The sequence below is a fragment of the Argiope bruennichi genome, chromosome X2 (assembly GCF_947563725.1).
Source record: "Argiope bruennichi chromosome X2, qqArgBrue1.1, whole genome shotgun sequence".
Classification (NCBI taxonomy): domain Eukaryota; kingdom Metazoa; phylum Arthropoda; class Arachnida; order Araneae; family Araneidae; genus Argiope; species Argiope bruennichi.
The window spans coordinates 49,406,242-49,429,961 of NC_079163.1; the positions used below are offsets into that span (position 1 = coordinate 49,406,242).

At 31.7% G+C, this 23,720-nt stretch overlaps 2 protein-coding genes across 2 annotated transcripts; both read right to left on the minus strand.

Moving 5' to 3' along the window:
* Nucleotides 1-17,364: 17,364 nt before the first annotated feature.
* LOC129959741 (uncharacterized) lies at nucleotides 17,365-18,152 on the minus strand. The gene is made up of 2 exons (XM_056072633.1): nucleotides 18,024-18,152; nucleotides 17,365-17,871 (listed from the first exon to the last, which is right to left on the minus strand). Exons 1-2 carry the CDS (start codon nucleotides 18,150-18,152, stop codon nucleotides 17,365-17,367), a joined length of 636 nt encoding a protein of 211 aa, XP_055928608.1.
* Nucleotides 18,153-18,657: 505 nt separating this feature from the next.
* LOC129959742 (uncharacterized) lies at nucleotides 18,658-23,439 on the minus strand. The gene is made up of 2 exons (XM_056072634.1): nucleotides 23,389-23,439; nucleotides 18,658-19,143 (listed from the first exon to the last, which is right to left on the minus strand). Exons 1-2 carry the CDS (start codon nucleotides 23,437-23,439, stop codon nucleotides 18,658-18,660), a joined length of 537 nt encoding a protein of 178 aa, XP_055928609.1.
* Between the last annotated feature and the right edge of the window lie 281 nt (nucleotides 23,440-23,720).

Consider the following 23,720-nt stretch of genomic DNA (forward strand, 5'->3'; position numbering starts at 1 on the left):
TTAGACGATTTTTTACGTGGTAGAATTATCGGCCGTCTGGAATGCGGGTGTACTCAGCTGGAAGTATCCAAGGAACTTGGAATCGCCCAGAGTGTCATCTCCAGGCTTTGGCAACAATTCCAAGATGATCGTAATGTGAGTGGACGTTACAGCACAAATCGCCCCCGAGTTACAACGCCGAATGAGGATTAGTATTTGACAGTTACTGCCAAAAGAAACAGACAGAGCACAGCATCTACACTAGCACGGCAATTTCAAGGCAGACCGTGTACAGACGCTTAGGGCATATTGGTCTATATGCTCATAGGATTGTTAGATGTGTTCCACTTACTCAAACTCACTGTCGCCTGCGATCAGCCTGGAGTAGAGAGCATGCATTGTGGACACCGCAACAATGAGCTTGTGTGATGTTTTCCGACGAGTCCAAGTTTAGCTTGCAGTCTCATTCTCGCCGGACTTTCATATGGAGAGGGCCAGGTACCCTTTAGAACCAGGAGAACATCATTGAAAGACACCGTTATGGTGGTGCAGGATTGCTCGTTTGGGGAGGAATAATTCTGGGTTCCAGAACTGACCTGCATGTTCAAATTGAAACCATGACAGGTCAAATCTATCGGGACGTCATTCTGGAACAACATGTTCGTTTGTTTCGGGGCGCCATGGGCGCAGAATTCATGTTTGTGGATGACAACTCCCGTCCTCACCGTGCAAACATCTTAAACGAATGTCTTCGATAGGAGGATATCACCTGTATGGACTGGCCAGCATTCTCACCGGACTTGAATAAAGTAGAGCATATATGGGACATATTGGTCGACGAGGTGCAACCCGCCAACCACCTCCTACTTGTTTACCGGAACTTCGGAGAGCATTGCTGATAAATGGTGTATTATTCCCCAAGATCATATCGATAATTTCATACTCAGCATGCCTAGGTGTTGTGCGGATTGTATTGCATCATCTGGATAAGAGACTATGTATCAACCATCACACCAACCATGTAATAGTGGTTTTTGTAAATAGAGTTTTTTTTTAACTTGTTCCAGGGAGAAAAAATCGCAATTTTTATTAATGATATCAAACATATTGCATCTTTTTTGCTCTTTACCTTTTGTTTAATAAAAAATCTTTACAAATAAGTCATATTTGTTTTGCTTCCGACTCTTTCTTTTCCTGAACATGCATTATCTTTAATTTATAGACATGAGTATATATATATATATATATATATATATATATATATATATAATGGATACACTGATAATATAACTGCCCTATACTCTGCCTCAAAAAAATAATACCGATGACATCTGGGTATTTTTAAAAAGATGACAGCAAATGCAACAAAACCACATAGAGCTCAAAATAAATTAATTCCAGAATTTCTCTACAAAGTGGATAGTCGTTAGTGACTACTGACAGTTGTGACTAATGACTCATATTAAAAGTTCCGTCGGGAAATCGTTTCTATATATCTCCTCCTTCCCTTAGAAACGAATTCCTAAATACCAGACGATCCCTGAATCCCCTTACTGATAGAAATTCCATTCCATCAATTGCCAACAAGTTGTTGATCTACCGCTTCTCATTCGGCTCAAATATGCGTCAACCATCTAGGAAACAGGAACACAACCAACATTTTCATAGCTTGAGATAAAGTAGAGTATATATCCAATGATAACAATGAAAATGCTTAAAAATGCTTTTAATTGCCCTTTCTTTGACTTGATGATAATATTTTTTAAATAAATGAGACAGCTAACAAGATATCTTATTCGTGAATTTGACCATTTGTTTAGAAAGTCTGTTGTATTCCTATTAAATCAGATCTCTTCAACCATACAGTCCAATGAATTTTTTGCTAATTTGCTAGAATGTCATTATTTCCTTTTCAATTTTATACTATTAAAATATGAAACATCAATTTAAAAATCATGCAAATCATAGAAAATATTTATTTTTTACTGACTAGCAAAAGAATAATATTAAGGATGTGGAACTTGTAAGGAGCGCTGCCTCAGTCACTGATCCTAACTTAAATGGTTCCACTAATATTACAAATCAGGTATAAAAAAATGACTGTATAAATTGAAGCCTACCATTTCATTTTTTCCCTTCTTAAATATAATGAGATAGATTCAAATATTTTGAAATGTTTGGAATCTAGAGAGAGAAAACAATCTTCTCATTTTAATCCATGTAAAAACTCAATGTTTGCTTTTAATTAAAGAGATATTAATATGTATGATTGAGATAAATATTTTGTAAACAAATTTAACATTTCCATTGACACAAATCCTTTATTGCGTTATTAATAAAATGCATATATATCATTGCCGCCCAAATTGATTAGAAAAATAAGATACCACTTCATATCTTTTTAAGATAAATTAATTTGGTATTTTTTTATGTATACTAAACAATAATAAAAGGAAAACCTTATACGTCAGCCATGGTCAGCAATTTCAATATGAATTTTTCATTCAATTTCATAGCTAAATTAATCAGTATTTCAATAATTCCTTAAAATATTTTCATTTACTTTGGATACAACTTGATGTTATGCATCTAAAGAGCCTCTCATATACATCATAGGTATAAATCTTTGTTAATATGCAGAAATATGCATCAGAATATTACAACCATACAAAGTGTCTATAAAAAACAGTAAATTTGCCTGTATTGCGACTCTGCAAATTTAACTAAAATAATTCATGAACTCGGTAGGATCAAGAAAGAAACAACGCCAGCTTCTAGTTTCATCTCCCATTTGGGGGTTTCAAATTTTTTTGCAAATCCATTTCGATGGTATTATAAGAGCCGAATTTTCTTGGATTTTCTTAATGCATGGAACGGCAAACAAATAAAGATTTGAATTTCATTGCTCTCTTGGGAAATTCACAAAATTTCTCTTCCTATATTTATATATTAAGAAATGATTTCTAAAGGTTTTATCCCTGTAATATTACATTGATACCACAAAGCAGAATAATGAGAGAAAAATTCATCTTAATATAAGTTTGTTATTATATTTCTTTGCTAATGCTTTATAGCAATTTGCATAAGCCAAAATAGCATGATGCTTTTCTATTTTACTCTCTGTACTTAGTTCATGCCTATTACTGTTCTTGAAAAATTATTACCATATAAAAAGAACGGTTGAATTGCTAACAGTATTTTTTTATATATATTGGATAGAATTCTGGTTCTCGATTTGAAAAGGTGTCTCAAAGTTCTTTCTATGCTTGTCTGATATATCACTTATAATTAGAAACACTCTTCCTGTAAGAGTTAATTGGCGTAATTTAAATAACGGGGAAATATTTTATCTCAAACAATTACGTTTAATAATTGTGGTGAAGAATGCAACAAAATGCAACAAGAATTTATTAATACAGTCATATACAGGACGGAAATGAAATTATAAAATTCAGAAATAAAAAGTTACCTTGAAGAGATTCAAAGATATAAACATGATAAACATTGGAAACGAATATCAGTGAGCAAAAAGAAAGTAAATAAAAAAAATCTATACTACATTTTTAACAAAGAAATGTACTGAGTACAAAGTTACTTTATATTTTACGAATCTGGTTAAAATATCAAACCTGCCAAATTTGGAATAAAGAATAGCAATATAGACCAAAGAGTAGCAGATAGATTATGGATTGCGATCTGTAGCGGGATTGACGGCAACTTGAAATAAATCGAATCCTGAAGTTAATCATATGATCATTTGCCAACTGCGGAACAGTTATTAAAGTGTAAGAATAATGATATAAAGACTATTCCTGGTGCTTTTGGGGACCTTTACTATTCTACGAATAGTCTGGGATTCTCTAAAAATTCAAAAGTGATTTGGAATGCCTCAGTATACAATATCGTAAAGTTTCATAGCAACGTTGAATTATTACTGTTTGGAAAATATCCCTGATGATGATATGGCACACTTAGGTGCTTACTGTCAAGTCGTTTCCTCATCTATGCCTAGTTCAAAATGAACAGGGCCATCTCAAAATAGTTCTCGTGAATAATTTTCAATGCTAGTTTAATGAATATGAATCTTTATGATGGGATGTTAATCTACTAAACCATGTTAAACTCATAAAAGTCTTCAAATATCTTTAAGACTAGTCTAATTATCTCGCAATTCACCATCAATTTTTTTCTAGATTTCTAGTAATTCTTTTTTGCCTAAAAGATAACATATTGTAATGGTATGTTGAACCGAGGTAAGTGAAACAGTATTGCCATAAGGAAAATGTCTTTTACAGGTCCAGTTTAATTGTGTTTTCCAATTTCTAATCTTTCAAAAACATTCAGAATCACGATTTTTTGTTTATGTATTGACTGGAGCTATGGAAGAGTAGTGGACCGGGTTTCATACAAATCCATTCTTTTCTTCTAAAGGTCCGCCGGAAAGGGGAAATTCAACAACGCTCCCCTACATATAATGCCCTAGCTCATGCATGTTTATTTAATAAATACAAGTTGGATCTATTTACAGTCTTTTTACAGGTAAGAATGCTCAACTACTCTTAATTTAACTTTTAGGTTTTAAGGAAAAATATTCTGAAAAATTTCCCTGAGTGTGGACCCTCCATGAAAAAATTCAAAGATGCTTTCCCCCTTCTTTAGCAGTGTTTTTTGAAAGTGACACCTTCGATTTCGACCACCCGCAGCATTATTGTGTTATTTCTTCCTTCCGTAGTAATAAGTTGCTCTTTTGCAGTTTCAACCTTATCTGAATCCTAGAAGTAGCTTTGCATTATAGTTTTATTTCATTTTCCTCCCAGTAATTCACTAATTTTGAAGGAGACAGTATAAAATTATATATAGCAATAATAAATAAATTATACGAAAATTTCTGCTGTATATTTATTTGGCATATTAAACAAAACTTCGCCAATTTTATCATCTATATAGATAATACGAATAAAATACTGCACTAAAATTGTTTTGGAGTGTAAAAATTAATTGAAATTTAATAATTATCTAAAAAATTCATGAAACTATGAAATTAGTTCCTTTAAAATTAAATGAATTGAATCTTTGAATTTAGTTCTTTGAGCACTGGTTGTCAGATTTGCTATTTGACTAAATTATGGAAATTAGGTTCAAATATAGTAGTTTTTAATTTAAACGCATCGGCCTATTTTTCCGAAACTACTTACCGTTTTATTTTAATCTCAGAAATATAAGATTTCCTCATTAAAAAAGAAGTGAAATAAAATTATTTGTAAAACAAAGATTGTTCACCTAAGTCCTTGATAATTTGCTTAAAAATAATAGTTTTGGCATGTTTTTCCAATTTTAATAATAATAATAATAGTGTGTGTGTGTGTTGACACTCTATACGTCAGACCATTTGGCCTAGAGATTCCAAATTTCGCACACGTATACTCTGTAAGAATGGGAATGTGTACATTAGAGTGATATTCCTAATTTCTCATTAGAATTTTAATAATTAATTAAAAATTAAACTGAATTTTTGCATTTTTCCGCGATAACTTCCGAAAATATAATCTCACAAAAATAAATTTTATACCGTTTCAAATTTTAAAAATTTTCATTCGATGATACTAATTTAATAACCGTGCAAATTTTTCCTAATTTTGTCAGGGTTTTTTTAATTTTTTTTTTATTTATTTATTTTGCCTAATTTCAAACAGTAGATTACATTGTTTCCCTGAAGTTCAAACCGTTTTCTTGGTTTCAACTTTCTCAAAGCCTGATTTTCTCCCATTATCGATAACTGAAGAAGAAGGATATTATTTAACATCTCTGCAGTTTGCCAGACGGATAAAAAAATTGAAGGTACATACCGTGAAATTTAAAAGATATATGAACCGGACATTTACGTTTTCAATAACGGCAAGATGTTATGGGACAGATCTCCATTCGACACAATATTCGTAACAAAGCATATGTAAGAGACAATTTAAAAAAATCCGATTTTATTGTCTGATAATGGGCATGAAGTCTGGATGTTTAATTTAGTTACATTAACGTGCCGTTTTAAAGCAACACTAGGGCTATACTCGGACAGGACCTCGAGAATTTGAACCACGGTCAGATGATGAGGAGGACACCTGAGCTAGCAACACCCTCTCCAAGCTTCCACACCACACTAATGGGAGGACGTTTGGCTGAGACGAATTTAACGTGCGCCAGACCCACTTACACGACGGTTCTTCGGTGGAATCGGGTCTCAAACCTGAAACCCTCCGGTTCCGAAGCCAAGTCCTGGCCACCGCGGCCCTTTATGAAGTCTGGAGGAATTGTGGATATGAAGTCATATCTGCATGATTTAAAGAAAATTAAATATAACCGATATTCCCAGGGAACTAGCTGGATGCCAAAATCGAATGGTTTTAAATAAAAGAAAGGCCCACACTATTTCTTTAAATCTTAGTGAGTAATTAAGATTTGAATATTACTGTCTTATAAAAATGCGAGATTTTAGACCATTCCCTTGATCGCCTGCTCAGAGAAGATACACCAGCTCCCCAAGGTTGATTGGTCTAATATTATGAAAATGCTGATTGTCTTAAAACGATACGGTTCAAAACTTCATAATTCGGTCAAATTTGATTGCAGAGAGTAGAAAAAAAATTTTTTTATTTATTCAAAAGTTGGAGTGTCAAGAATATTTGGCTGAATATGATTCCTTAAGATCAAAAGACAGTATAAAATTTAAACCTCACAATTTTTGAAGTATATTTATTTATCGAAACAAATTAAAATATTATTATTTCTGTCATTTATACTCTTTTGAGTGCAAAATTGTAAACTGAATTTTGTGTGGAATGAAAGAAATTTTTATTGAATTATTATTTGAGATATTGCATTAATTATGAAAATTATTCTGTTGTGTCCATAAGATTTCAATGACGAACAGTTCTATTTTGTGCTCAGTTCTGTGCTCATATTAAAACACACACACACACACGTTTAGTTTCAGCAGAAACTGATTTTATATTAATTGAAGTTTAATCACTAGCACTTAAATTTAAAGCTCAAACTTTAAGGAAACCGATAGAAAATTAGAGAGCTACATAGTACAATTAGCATAACGGCTAAAGATTTTTATAGTAGAATCAGTTAGTACTATCAAATTTGAAATCAAACATTATCGGAAATTTCAATATTTCTTCATCGTATTGTATTATGACATGCTGCCATCTGTTGATTGCAAAAGTAAGATGAACTTTTAGAAAGAGCTTTTCGCTTTGATTTCGAAACATTCTTTCTTTTTCTTAAAAATTTAGGAATGTTAAGTTTTTTTTTTTGTTTTTTTTTTGTAATTATTTTATTAATGTTAATGTTTTATAATGGATTTGTTGTGTTAATCTCAAAACAGGGTGTGATTTTAATACAGCAAAAATATTTTAGTAGTTGAAGACGCTTTGCAGTGCGTTTAAAACAAATAAAAAGTCATACATGTCTCAAATTTTTCTGTTATTTAGCACAAAAATTAATAAACCCTATCAATATTTTCCTATCTAGACCAACTATCTAGAGATGCGCGTTACAAAGAGAACTGTTTTACCTTCAATTAATGTTTAAAATGTTTTAAAATAAATAATAAAAATTTAAAAAAATATTATTATTTAAAATAATAATAATGTCATAAAAAATTAAATTCAAAAAACAGTAAATGTTTTCGGAAAAATAAGTCTTGATTTCAAAGGCAATTACTTTTGTGCCTTAATTTTTCGATCGAAACATCCCGCATTTTTTAAAAAATTATATTCTGAACCAGAAATTGTAAAGAATTTTTTTTTAAAACTTTTCAGAATTAGATTTTGTAAACGCATGCTAGTTCATTTGGAATAAAGATCTTAAATAATACTCCGTCTCCATAATCTGATTGTTGCACATATAGTCTAAGAACTCCAAAAAATGAGACTCCGCTAATAATCAATAAGAAAATCCTGGGTTCTATATTCAAGGCAAATCACGATTAACTTCGACGTGAGATTTATTAAATGCAGTTCGCAGAATTCTTGAGAGATGCTAGGCAAATAATTAAAGCTTAAATTTTTTCAATACTTAAACAGGTATTGAATTAGATATTCAGCACTGAATAACATTATTCAGAACATTTTAAATTTCAGATTTTCAGCATTGAATAATATTATTCAGTACATTATGATATTGTTCAATATAATATAACAATGTATAATATTAAAAAATTTACTATAATTTTATATAATATTATACAGTATTACATAACATTGCTCAATAACATATAAAATTCTTACATTTTACATTTTTTTTAATGTTGTGGGAAATATACAATATGACTTTCCAAATTTTAAGATATTATACGATATCATGTTATACTTCGACTATATTTTTGTGCTAGAATTTTACCATATCAATGTTTCAAAAAAATTTCAGTGCTTTTCAATTGTAATTACAACTATATTGTTTATATGATATTCGTTTTTCCTCGATATACGGAATATTGCTATTTCCCAAATATTGCACACTGTGGTGGTACTGGGGTATAAAATACTACCTCATATATAAAAATAATCTTACTAAAAGGAAAGATTCACGACATACATTAGAAAATTTATCAGAAACAATGTACCTTATTTATACATCGTGATAACCACTTGACGGAATGCAGCCAAACCAGATAATTGATGTTTTCGAATTTTTTTTTAACATATACTACCATTTTGTCTGATACAATTTTTATTACGCCATTACCTTTCAAAGGATTTTCTCAGCAACATATATCAGTATATATGCTAAAAATTATTGATTTAAAGTAAGTTAATGAAGCATCTTCATTGAACTAACCATGCTTCCCAGCATGGTTAGTTCAATCACTGGTAAGGCCGTTTTATGATCAGATCTATTGGATGTTGATCGGATACCGAATCAGTAATCTCAAGGCTTAGCGACAAACTTGGAAACTTTAGTGACAAAATAGATAATATTGGAATCTTCCAGAATTTTGGCGATAGAGCCAATAGGAACCGAGATATGTCTAATTGTTCCTGAACTTTCTCTGCCCGGCTCAGGGAACTATAAATGGCCGGCAGTCTAAGCTGAAGACAGTCGTGGCGAGACGTTTAGAGTCGCATAGCGAGTCAACGGCGAATCAGTTGAAGCAGAAGTGTTGAATGGAGCTCAAGCGATTGCTGAATTAAGCTGTGTGCCGAATACTGGAATTTATTATAAAAGAAGCATCGAGTCGTGTGAGCAGTAGCTAGTCGTGTAGTAGAGAATCGACAGTAGGATACAGCTAAAGCGAGGAGACAGTGGAGAATTGCAAGCATTTGGAGAAACAGTAGAGAGTAGTTAAGTAGATTCCCTCCTCCTACTGAATTTTGTCTGCCCGCTTTGTGTGTTTTGGTTGTCATTACTACCGATTATTACTAATGTATTACTTTTTGTTGTAGTATGATGCTGTGTGTTACTTGTGTACGTCTCCACTGTGCACTTGTTGTCTGCGTATTCTTGTCTTCGTGTTAATAAAAGTCATCGTTTGTTAGTGAGGCCTGCTGGTTGTTTTCACACCATACACCTTCTACAAGCGAACCAATTGACTTTACAGAAGTGGAATTGAAGTTCCGTAACAATATTTTCTTTGGTTACATTTACTGTTATAGATTCAAAAATTTGCTAATTAGGCTTATAATATGCCAAAGCACTTTCTTAAACGATGTATTTATGCTTCAATATATAAGTAGATTAATAAATCCTAAATAAATCAGATATACAGTTGTTTTCAAATTAAATATAAATTTATAATAATATAAATTAATTGTATAGCATCTGATCCGTAATTGTTTATTTCTAATAAATGATATTATTTGGTAGAAAAACAATAAGATGTTCATAACTGCCGAAATAGTTTTAATTTAAATTATTTTAGCTATTTATTTGAGACGGAAAATTATTATTTGTGCATGGTTCAGATAGACAGATTATAAACAATGGCGTAGGAAGGTAGGTGCGATGGGTGTGATCCGCATAGAGCACAAACTCTAAAGCGGGCCGGCGTCCTGGCATAGGGGTAGCGCGTCTTCCCCTTGATCTGGGCGTCCCGGGTTCGAGTCCCGGTTTGGGCATGGTTGTTCTTCTGTTGTTCTATCTGTGAGATGTGTGAATGTGCCCTCCTCTAAAAGGGGGTTGTGCAAGCGAATGAGTGATGCGTGAGTGGTAAAGTCGTACTCTTGGCCCTAGTTGGTGCTGCTATAAAAAATAAGAGACGTTCCCCTCAGGCTTAAATCGCTGTCTTCGTAACACTGGGCTTGTCAGTGGCAAGTGCCATAAGAAACAAACAAACAAACTCTAAAGCGGTGACAAAAAAATTGCTGGTTTGTATTAATACTTCTTTTCATCTTCTCGTATAAAAATTCTCGTATACAGAAGGTAATGTAACCGCCAAAAAAATTCGAACACGAAATTCCGCTTAATCTCTACGTTTCAAGCCTCCCTGAGTTCCAGAAACACATTTTTGGCGTTATATCGGTCTGTCTACGAACAGGACCACTCAAAAATGCTTTACGTAGTAGACGTAGCAAAAAAGTATACGTAGAATTTCGATAAAATTTTTAGAGTTCAATCTAAGCTTAAATTAGATCCATGGAGAGGACGTTTGTCTGTCTTGCTGTTCGAATACAAGTGAACTCGCTATCTACAAATCATAAAGAGCTAGATAAATAAAATTGCATACAAACTAAAGCCATCCAAAAACTGAAAATACTGTACTCTCATCTGTACTTTTCGCATGCATATAAACGCAATAACTCATAAACGCGATGCCTTAAATAATAAAATTCGTTGTGTAATCTTGTGACTACAATTGTAGTTCCACGTCACATTTTGTTTTCAATATATGTATGTATTATGTATACTATGTATACTAAAAATTACGTATATGCACTATCTATTCAGTAACTGCTATATTTACGCCCAAAATCTATATTTCATAACCATTATTCGCCATTGCCACACAAGGCATCCGTGGCCTTACCTACAGCCCACCATTTTATATATTTAAATAATTAACATTAGGCCATTTTTCCAGAAAAAACAAAATAAAAAAATTGCTTCCTTAATAAATTTTATTTTATATTTTAGTAGACATGGAAGTATTTTACTAGACAATAGAAGTTAAACTCCGCACCAGACGCCAATAGACCTTCCTACGCCACTGATTATATAATCTCAAATAATGGATATACTCATTTTAATGTAAAGCAAAGAAACGTGTATTGCAAGAAATAATATAAATTGAGAATTCATAGTATGCAACATCGCTAATGTATTTTCAAACAATAACAAATATCAATCACAATGGCCATTTTATTTTCAAGAAATAACAAATAGCAATCGCACAAATGCTTAAAGTATATATTCAGTTCGGGCAAAATATAATGCTTCGATAAAGTGACATAAGTAACTCAGAATGTTGTGTAATATTTTAAAATTTTGGGAAACAATATTTATGAAATTTAGAGATTGCAATACCGGTATACCGGGATACCGAATATCGGTATTTTGAGCCATTTGTACAATTTTGTAATATCGTTATTCGCAAGTTTAAATGCCGATTATTCGGTATTTATTAGAAATTGTTTAAATTGTCTTGTAATTGTTTAAATTGTTCAGGGATCGCCAACATGGCAAAATAGTATACGTTTTTGTTTTTATGTCTCCCTAACGGACGAAATTAATTAGACTGTGAATAAAAAGTTGCATCGTACAATCAAAAGAAGTGATAAAATACTCTATGACAATGGATTGTAAAACCCTCCACCTTTTGCGCATGCGTTAGTATGGGTTTACTTTGACAAAATAGGAGTGAGAGGAAAGATGAAAGGAGATGTTTAGGAGGAGATTCTAAAACACGTTGGAACAGTTTACTCCTAATGATGGAACGTTTTTTCAAACTGAGAAATCCAATCCAAAAAGCAATAATCGACTTACACCGACAAATTAATTTTTCAGTTAATGAATTCGACTTAATATCCAGAACAGGTTGTTATAACTTAATATACAAACTGGCTGTTGAGGCATTATGTCGGAGAGATTCTAATTTATTAACAGCTAATGCAACAATAAATTTCATGTTGCAGTCACTGAAGAACAGCACACATCACTATCTCAAGAATTAAATATTACATTGAAAAATCGCACAGAAGAAAGGCATACCGAAATAGAAAATGTCTTACGGTATTTACATAATTATGATGACTTTTAAAATGAAAAAGAAAAGAGATTAAACTTGATCAAATTTGAATTGGTTATAGTAAATTTTAAAAATTTTTTTTTACCCACAAAGCAATCCACATTCAGAAGAATTCGGTACAGTTATCGGAGATTAAGATGGCACTAATGTGAAAGAAATTGTTTCTTGAACAAAAATTAAAATTAGCGATAAAAAAATTTCAACAAACCAAAATACAATACAGAAATTAGCTATATCCAAAACCATCCGACGAGAAATCGATTTATTTGAAGATGAGGTATTTAGAAGTAAATATTTGGAAAAAGTATATTGCAAATTGCTAACAGTATCACCAGCTATTTTACATGCCGAAAGAGTGTTTTCGACAGCTGATAATGTTTGCACAAAATTACATTCCAGGCTTAATGACAGTACAATTGATGCATTATGTTTTTAAGATCACATTTCAAAAATTTGAAATAGTACCACAGACTGAATAGTGATGTTAACACTTTTTTGTTTATCTAAACATTATTATTGCCAGGCTCTCCGCTGAACACTTTATACACTGTCAGTGAGTCCCCTCACATGTTGGTTTAAATGGTAATGAGATAGCGGATAATTTAGCTAAGACTGTTCTATGACTTATTCTGAAATCTCCTCTATCAAAAAAATGGAGTCGATTGCACTTTGGAGAGTCCCACCTGCTGACGCTACTTTGTTAAGAGTCCCGGTTGGTGTCACCGTCTGAATATCTCTAGAAAACAGCAAACGGCTCTCTCGTTTTTTAAGTGGACACACCAAATCCCTCACCTTCCAACACGGACGGAGGATCTTTGCCGAAGGTTTTTGGCTCAAGGCAGATCAAGCCTCCCCCACATATTCTTAAATGTTTAAATTTTACGATTTTTGAGATTTTAAGGAATCCGCTATTGTTTTTGGACTTTTTAGAGAGCTTTGATTTCATGGAGGTGATATAGCGCAGCTATACCACCTTGGATCAGAAACAACAACAACATTTTTTTGTGATTGAAATAAAGATGTTCCTTTAATTTTGTGATTCTTTATATTCTGTTATAATTAATAAGTTACAAATTATTTTTGTGATATCTACATTCTCTAATAAAACTGGTAAATAAAACAAAGAAACACCCGTGAAATAAAACAAAGAACACCCGTGAACCAAAGAAACACACGAATTTTTTAATAACAAATATTTTTACTATTGTTATTTTTAAATATTTATTCCAAATAAGTGCTTTTCAATCACACTTTTAATTAAATATTATTAGTTATTATTAATAATAAAATTTATTAATTGTAGTTAATACTTAATTAATTTATTTAATTGAAGTGTAATTGATTTAATTTATCTATTTAAGCCTGATTTTTAATTTTATTCGAAATAACTTATTTAATTAATTTATTTATTTAAGTATTTTCTAAAAAAATGTCTCTTCTCTAAATATTTCACTTTAGTTCTATATTCTGTCAAAAGATGGCGCTTATAAAGAACGCAAATGCCAGGTCATTTCACAGCCAATTAAAAATTATCCTTATGCCAAATCACTGAAAGTCAACTCACCAATACTATTAAGAACGACTTTACACTTACAAACACTTTCCTGTGAATAACCTCGATTTCAGTGATATGCGGTTTCGAATGTTTACAATGATACTGTAAATCGAAGAATAATCTGTCCGTTCACTTTTCAACTCACTCATAGATTTCTCCCTTTTCCTTTATGGTCTCAATTAAGGGGATGGGAGAATGCCATCCCTGAGGCTCAAAGTCTGTTTCTGACATTTCCTGTCCTCCTGCAGGTGCCACCCCTTCTTTCGCATGTGTCGGGCCAGACTTCTTAACTTTCGGTCACATGATGTCATTTGTCGGGGAATTGTTTTTTTGTGGTTTGGGGTTGATGGAAATCCAAGACTCATTTTATGTCTTTTCCACTTACAATATATCTGCCTATTGCAGACATTTTTTTACATCGTATTTAAATGGAATTCGATTGGTCCCCCGATGAATTGCTGTTACATTAATCTGAGAAATATCAATTTTATATTAATTTTCATCACATGAATGCAATGCATTTTTTTATCAATATACGAGGTAAAAAAAAATGGTGATGAAGCTTGAAATTTTTTTTTTTTTTTTTGAAATTTTAATCATTTCACTTGAATATATAGCTAGAGATTTTTATAATTTTACTTCACTTCCACAGTTTTTGATAACAAAGTATTATCTGGTGTTTATCATGAGAATCAATGCGATACTAATAATTTTTTATGCGTATTTTCTTTTCGATGTTATTTATTTTCCAACTAATGTATCACAAAATTTATATGCTCTTTTTTTATTCTTCATATATTGAAAATAAGTTAAAAAATGTTATCCTGTAAAAAATATTTCATACAAAATACATACTTTTATACATGGATCATCGTAAAAAAAAATCAATTCGTTTCTCATATTTCTTCTATACAACTAGAAAGAAGCTGTAGATGAATGGAATAAGATAAACATAACCGATTTTATACCCATTTAGTTCATCTTTCTGTTATCCATTTCGTAGGCTTCTTGTACTCTTAAAATTATATTTTGAAATATATAATTTTTATATTTATAATGTCTATTTTAATTTTAATTTTTAAAGATGGATGACGTAATATATTTACGCACTGCATTGAGAATTCACTACGATTCATTGGAATTTCTATTGGATTACTTGGTTAAAAGATAAAATACAAAAAGGTTGGAAGAGACTTTTACAAATTATAATCTTTAAAACCTTTCTTTCTTAAAACCTTTCTTAAAAATTTTTTTTAAATATAACATTTATTTTAACATTTAAAAATACTAATTTGAAAATACTTTTATTTTGCTAATAGATATTTTGTAATGAATGAAATTTTATGATTTTTTAATATACCCTATATGCGTTTCTCTTATTAAAACTTTCTCTGAAAAAATAAAATTGAGATTGAGTTGCAATAAAAATAATATGTAAACATTACACACTCGTATTTAAATGACTGTCAGACAAAATGTGAGTTACAACCCTTTTTTATCGATTCATCTTTCTCTATTTTCAGAAATTTCATTATCGATTTCAAGTATTATTGTCATTTTCTTGAAATAACTTTACAGCAAATTAAACAGTCATTAAATTTTTGAGTCTATAAAATCAATGATTTCATTTCTCTTTTATGTAGCTCTCAAACAGTTTTTAGCAGAAAAAGAAAAAAAGAAAGAAAGAAAGAAACCATAAGAAATTTATGTTAAAGTAGCAATCTATTTATTTGCAGGCCGATCTTGCCTGTCTAAATAAAAAAATTTTTTAATTGAACACAGGAAGTGATCTGCTGGAAGAATGTTTCTAAGAAAATCCAGAATTTGAATGTAGAAAAGGGAGGAACTTTTAGCCATTTTTTTAAGACCTCTACAGTACGAAAGTCATTGTAAAAGAGAAAATGAACAAAAATTTACGGAAAAAAAAACGCAATCCCAGTGGAATTATGGGATAACGAAAAAGTTTAAAGACACACAAGAGAAAAAAAAAAAAAGAAAGAAAAGAAAAAGGACAAAAAAAGGAAAGAGAGAGCCCAAGAACTAACCAAAAGCACCTGCATCCAATTGCATTGGGATAGCAGATGCTTTGCGAATTTTCTATAAAGCTTTTTTCTTTCTTGATGGAGAAAGATTTTCGCTTCCAAGATTACTCATTACGTTTAAGTTAGTATGTGACAACGATTCCACCAATTTTTCAAACATCCCTAGAATTGTGTTTATTTGCTCGTTCATTTTGATTTTAATTGTGTGGATAATTGAGTCAATCCTTTCATTCCTTTTATTGAGCATAGTTTCCATTTTTTCGCTTATTATTTCTGGAGATATTTTTATAGATGTATTTATTTTTACAGCTGCAGCGTAACTAGATTTTTTTGATTGATTAAAGATTCGTCTTGCCTCAGCTGTTGTAATATGATTTTTACATTTTAGCTTTAAAATATCCTTTCTTTAATAAACAAAAGACATGCTCTCGATGTGGCTGAATGTTCGTCCTTAGAGTTTAAGCATTTTTGTTGTGATTAACAGATGTCTGCGTGAATGTCGCCACACAGATGACAAATCTTTTGCTCTTCACATATCCTTGAAGGGTGCATGAAACTGCAGCAATTTGTACATTGTCGTGGATTATCAATGAAAAGTTGCACTCTTTGATTTCTAAACCAAATCTTAATATCCACTGTCAAGCGCGTTCCTAGTTTCGTGATAAGGACGGGTGATTTCTTCCGAGTATCGTTTTGTTTCAGGAATCGCCTCATTTCCACAATTTCTATTTCATTATTTTTTTGTTATTTCTTCGGCAGTTTCCATCAGCGAGATTTTTGTGGGGATATCTTAGAAGAGAAAACGAGTGGTTATATTTTCTCATATGATGTCCGTCGCAATTGGAATGTTTACTAATGTGTCTTGGCTAAGTAGCTGGGCTGCACAGACTGTGTTGTACCAACATTCAATAATACACAAACCGAAACTAATTTGAAATTACTAAAAAACGCTGGATCATCAGATTCTTTTGACACGTAAAATAAGATAAGATCTTTTATCACAAGTGAACACGTTTAAATTAAGGGTAAATAATATCATAATTATTTCAAAGATACTTTTACTCTTTCAAATGAAAAACTCACATTCTGTATAACGAACACTCTTTATTCACATTATTTACAAGAAGAAAGTAGAAGTTGTAGTTGTTCTTTTTGTACAAGAAATTCCGGGGTTGAGTTGTATACAATTTCGCTCGCGTACGCAACACTTCCACCTTTTGAGCTTAAAATTTTAAAACTCAAAACTAAATTAAGAGATCAAAGATCAAGTCTCTTGACAGTCTTAATCTCTCGTCCCAATCAGGTTTTCTGGTTCAGTAAGGTTGGTCATCGACAGGATCAGCAGTCTTATTTCTTGGATTTTTTTTCGTAAATTGAAAAAGTTTTCTTCTACTTTTTAACGCTCGATGTCGAAGAGGTTCCGAAGAAACTGAATTTATCTCAAGTGAATGCAGACATTGCACAGGACGTAACTTTTTCCCACAAGCTGTTTTCACTTTCACTAGACGTGTAACAACATCTTTACCAGGAAAAATCACAGTGATTTTTCATAAATGCCAGTAGAGTCTTTTTAGATTTTTATTTTCAATGAGAACTATTTCTCCCACCTTATTACCATCAGCCTTTCTAATTTTATTCGTATTCTGTCTCAAATGCCCTAGATACTCCAGTCTAAAACGTTTACGTAGGTCTTCACGAAGTTTCAACCGATACATGTGTATCTTTTGAAGACTGGTAGATTCCAAATTATCAAGATCAGGTACACCCCATTCCATTAAGTCTCTCATAAACATAGACGGTGTTAAGTGTTCAAGTTCATTGTCATCTGACACGTACGTGATAGGCCTAGAGTTAATAATGCTTTCACATTCACACAATAGGGGATTTAACTCTTCATACTTCAAGCTTGCTTTACCCAATACTCTTTTAAAAAGATCTTTAACAAGAGCGATAAGACGTTCCCACCATCCTCCCCACCAGGGTGAAGATGGAGGTATAAATTTCCAGATGATTCTACTCACAGCTCCATCAGTAACAACTTGATCCCAGTTAACCTTTTTAGAAGGTGTTCCGTTCCCAAGTTTTTACCGTTATCTGTATAAATGATAGCCGGTCACCCTCGACGAGCTATAAATCTTCTTAATGCAAATAAAAAATTATCAGTAGACATAGAAGAGACAAGTTCCAGATGCATAGCCCGGAATACTGAACAGGTAAATAAAACTATCCATGATTTGCTTCCATCTCTCAAGAAGACTGGTCCAGCCAGATCTATTCCAGTGACTTCAAAACAAGAAGCATCCTTGAATCGATCTTCAGGCAGAGGAGCAAACATTACTTCAATGTACTTAAGAAAATGCAAGTAGCATAGGCTTGTTGACTAGCGTCACAAAATACATGCAAACTATGTTTTGAGTTCTTATCCCCTCAATCCATCCTGGTATTTCTAGTTTATTTAACTGATGTAACTGTCTGTCCCATTTTTCAAATTTATGAGCAATTTCTTCTGGAAGAGTATCATCCCAATTAGCCTTAATTCTCCACGTTTCTTGGAGCAATATTTTTGGAATTAAAGTTATGTGGGCAGTAATTCCAATAGGGTCAAATCTTTTGTGACATTTTGAGAGAATATATCTCTTTGTTACTTCCACAGATTCACTCTGAGTGTCATTTCTGACATCAATTTTTAACGTGTCTCTTTCAATGTTCCAAAGAAGACCAAGAACTGGAAAGGTAGGAAAAGCATCTTGAGAGTCATTACAATTGTCTCTTAAGGACTCAAAAGAATTGTGTTGCCAGCCACGTAAATCAAATTTTCCGAGAGCCATGATTTCTGTGGATTAATTTATAAACTTTGTCAAGTCAGCTTCGCTTTTAACACTAGCCACACAATTGTCAACATACATAGATTTTTGTAGGTGTTGAGCTGCCATCTTGTAGCAATCAGGAGCTCCATCTAATAGGGGATTCAATGTCGCCCGCAAAAGAAATGGACCTGATTTGATCCAAAACACTACACGGCAATGTCTGTAGATTTTGACAATATTTGAATCTCCATCTTGCCACCAAAGAAATCGCACATAATCCTTGTCATCATACCTTCCAATACGAAACCTATTTATTAGGGATGGAATAAGTTCCGCAAGGTTTGGATCTGTTACTAGGCAGTCATTTAAGGATGGACTTCCTTTGGATTTTGCAGAACCATCGAAGACAGGTCTGATCCTTGTTGTTGAATAGTCTTTTATGACAGGTCGATGAGGAAGATAGTGACACTTAGAGTCCTTGAGATCTTCACTATTTAACTCTTCAACAATACCTTCTTTCTTCAAAAAAATCTTCGTAGTCCCGTAGAATACCAATATTTTTTATTCCATCAATTGTGTTTTTCAATCTTTTCTCAGCAAGACCTTTGTTCGCAGGTAGAACAGAGTGATCTTCTAACCATGGCAGTGAAACAACATAGGCTGGATGGCACTCACAATGACCTAATTACTAACGGAGCTTAGGTATTGATTTACACGCAAGATGCCTAGGTCATTTCTCATACATATACATCAAAATTTCCACGCGAACGAAGTCATGGGTAATAGCTGGTATTACTATAAGTACATGAAGCTACATTTAATGATTGCAAAAATCTGAGTTTCTATTGCATCATATATTTTTCTTAAACCTGTTCCACTTGAGCAAGTTATTATTTTTTTTTCAATCAATAAACGTATATGCATGCGAGAAGATATGATTATGTCTGTTCGGCCAAATCTTTCTTTAAATAACTATATCGAAGCATCATAATTCCCGGCATTTAAGGCAATTCCACGAAGATACATTTTTAGATAAGTAAATTTCTCAATTTTTGTTAATGAATCATTTTATGAATTGCAACTTCGAAAGAATTTCAAAAGTTTATTAATTGATTGCAATCGCTATGAAAGGTTTGTATATTTTATTTAGGTAAATTAACACTTTGATTTCTTAAGGGGATAACATTTCCCGCGTTATTTGTAATTGGACTGTTTGTCCTTCTTTGTGGAATATCACTTAAATTTTTATTTGTCTTTCTAGCTTAGATGTTAGATCGATTTTTTGTCTTTCTAGTCTTCGCATAACTCACTTCGGCCTATCATTTCATTTAGGTCTATATTTAATATTATAATGTCATCCACGCTAAATAAATCCTTTAATTTTTCCGTGAGTTGAGCTTTTAAACTCACAAGCTCATTAAGTTTGGTTTCTTTCGTGTATTCATTAGAAATTTCTTTACTTAAAGTATGCTTTATTTTAGTTAGATGTTTCGTGAAGATATTTCGTAATCCTTTCCTTTTCTTCTTTATGCTATTGATATCCATTTTTAAACCAAATCATTCAAAAAAAACTAGAACAAATAAAAAATGTGCCCATCTCTTGTTTCAACTCCTCACCGTTCTTCTTCCAAATTGTCGCGCATTCCTAAAAATTTCCAAATTTCAACAGATCACGTCCAGGGTACAATATACAATGAGTGTACGATAATTGCATCAATTGGGGTCAATTCATGTGACGTAAAAGTCGCATTGTCATGTACTTCTTGCGCATGGCATTTAAGTTTCATCCGAACCGCTTTCGTCGATCAGTCTGCCATTAACGTTCTCCGCGTAGTATGAAGCGGATTTTTTGTTTACATTTGAAGTTATAATTTTTTAGTCATTTTCTTTCCTCTTATTATGTGTTAACAGAGGAAATGCTGATGTGCTGATGGATGCATGCTTTAATGCGAAACACAAGAGGGACTGTCATGATAAAATGTTTTCTTATTTTCCTTTAAACAATCCTGACTTGGGTTGATAGCTTTGGTATAGATATTTACGCGCCTTCGAAGTCGGTGATATGCTCCGATCATTTTGAAGAATTCATTCAGTGTGTGTCCATTTATTAAATATATCTGTTCCAGTAATTTGCTAGAAAAACTCTTCGAAGAAAAAGAAATCGGTAAGCGATTTGCCGTCAAAAACAATCAAATAAAATCGTGAGTGCATTTCTAATTTATTTAATTCACATTTGATGAAATTTCTGATAATTTTGAATATGCTTAGAAGGTTTTAAAATGTTTACATGAATATTACATCGCATTTTTTTACAAAATCTTATCTAAATTTAATTAATGTAAGTAAACAAACTCCTGTTGCAAAAATAACAACTGCTATAATGCTAAACTTAGGTGGAAGTGAATATTACTAGCTTTCTAATTACATTTGCAGATTTGTGATGGATTCAAAGTGAATTTATATCAAACAACCTTTCTATTGTTAAAAATGAAATGTCAATAGTTTATTGTATTTAAACTGAATTTGACTGTTATCATAATATCCTGTTATAACACTGTGCACGTCAGTGATTTCTGTTTTAATAAAAAAGGTCTTTTCATTGAAAATCAATTTCCATATGAGCATTTATTATATAATTTTTATTCCCAACTTCATTGCTACATGCATGTTACACTTTTTTTTTCTATTTCTTTTACGTATCAATTTTGAATTATAAAATTCTGTGAAAGCATAAAAGTGTTTCTTTCAACTCCTCTTTATATCCTATTTAACTTCTCTCTGTGTGTGTGTGTGTGTATATATATATATATATATATCATGACCTTATTCTTGTTTATTAAATTTACTGTATTGTATGTTTTTGTTTTATTTTATGATATTCATTCAATGTAATTTTTATCAATGTAACTCTAGCAATTAAAAAAATTTCATAAATGTTCTGCTTTCAAAGTATATTGTTCAACATTATGTTTTTATTAATGATAAAAAAAACTGTTCTTTAGTATCTAGGATGTTTCTGTTGAATAAAATTGATTTCATCATTTACATTGACATTCTTGTCATACTGTGTTTATATTATTTCTAAGTGTCAAGAAAAATTAATGTTGATAAATAGTAAATATTTTTTTTTTAGTTTATTGTATTAGTGAGTGCATTGAAACAAACATTTGATCATATTTTTTCATTGAAAATACTAATTAAAATTTTAATATAAGAAATAAAATTATGTGACTACGAAAATTTGGAGAAAAAAATTCATAATAATATCTTTAAAAAAATGAGAAGTTTTTAATAATTGATCGGCTAGCGTAATATTTACTAAACAATGGTTTCGTCAACGTTATCGGCAGACATCACGACATGAGCAGAACGGTTGAAAATTGAACAGAAGCGGTTTGTTTGGTACCTGACACGTGACCATGAATTGACCCCAATGAAGAAACAGTTGATTTTTCTTACGTTTTATTTTAACATTTATAAAGACATGGGCATTTTCTAAATCTTCTACGCAAGCACAACAAACTGAGAGAAAACAAAAGTACATGCTGTCGCTTAAACGTTGTTTGGAAGACAAAATTTCCCTTTTCTTCACCGGGGGGGGGGGGGAATTGAAGCATTTTTGGCAAAATGAGAATAAATTATTTTACTATTCAAATGGTAAAAATGTACAGATGGATATTGTATACTTTGAAAAAAAAATGTGGTACTTTCTATGGTATTCATAAGAAATGTTTTTCTTGCAGAGAAAGGCAGAGTACACAGAACTTCACAACTTAAAATGTTTCATTAGATTTGAAAAGTCAGCTGATTACCAGATATTAGTTTTTAAACAAATATACATGCCACCTAAAAATCACGATATAAATTTACGTGTATACGCCGTTTCGACTCTATATTATAGCATGCTTTCATCCACTTGATTTTGCAGGAATCAAATTGATTTTAAAAACATTAATCCATTATTGTTTTTACAGAAAAAGAAATATAAATTTAGAAATAAATGTAGCCATAATTTAAAATCATGGTGAGATTGTTTTTTTGTTTTTTTTGAAATTTAAATTTTAACTCATTTGCATATATGCAGGAAAACCTGCAAATAAAACAAACATGCGTTTAATTTCTTCTTTTCCATAATTTTACTTCATTTGTACATTTTTATTTCTGTAAATACATTAATATGCACTGATTGACAAAACTAACGACCTACATGAGATCAATAATGTATTAAAATACACATGATCGAAACTTTACTTCGGGTTTTAAAAAATTCATATGGAAAATGAATAATTTAATAGACAAACATGCAAGATGACGACAAGATATCTTAAAATGCAGCATTAACATAAAAAGAATAGCAAACAAAAATAAATGTCAATAATCTGCAGGAACCATAAACAGGCAACATTTCACCATGTTTTTCAATAAGTATTTTTCCTACCCTGTGCACGGTTGAGAGCCTGGTAGCAATTTTTCAACTAAAGTATTCTGGGAACTTTTCCACGTGGGTTTAATCCATTCAATAAGATATCTTAAATGTCAACAAATTCTGAATTGCACAAAAGAGCATTACTTTAAACAAATAAGTTTGGCCCAGCTGCTTCTAAAAAAATTCACATATTAATACTATTAACATTTCCCACAAAAAAAAAAAAAATGTTCACATTGATGAATGGCCATTTATAACTTTTCGAGATTTTCAGTAAAGAAATTTCATTACATGTCACTGATCCTGAGTTTTTAGTTTCTCTTCAATCAAAAACTCACTTCATTAGATGCAACTTGAATTGCCTGCAAACAGATTACCAATCGAGTCATCATGACTCAAGTGTGGATGACAGAATCTCAAACAAGCTATATCACATTAAAATGGGACAAAAAGGCCATTCAAATATCTTATATGAGCCAATTTACCAAGCTTTCAATATACAATTTGAGATAATATATTTTGAACAGAAACTATACTGCAAGAAAATTGCAGAGATATTTAGTCTTTTCTAATTATGAAATCTAAAGATCAATCATGGCAACTGTATAAATTAAATAGCCATTAGATTCACAGGCAATCCAAATGAATACATTATCAATTTCAATTACAA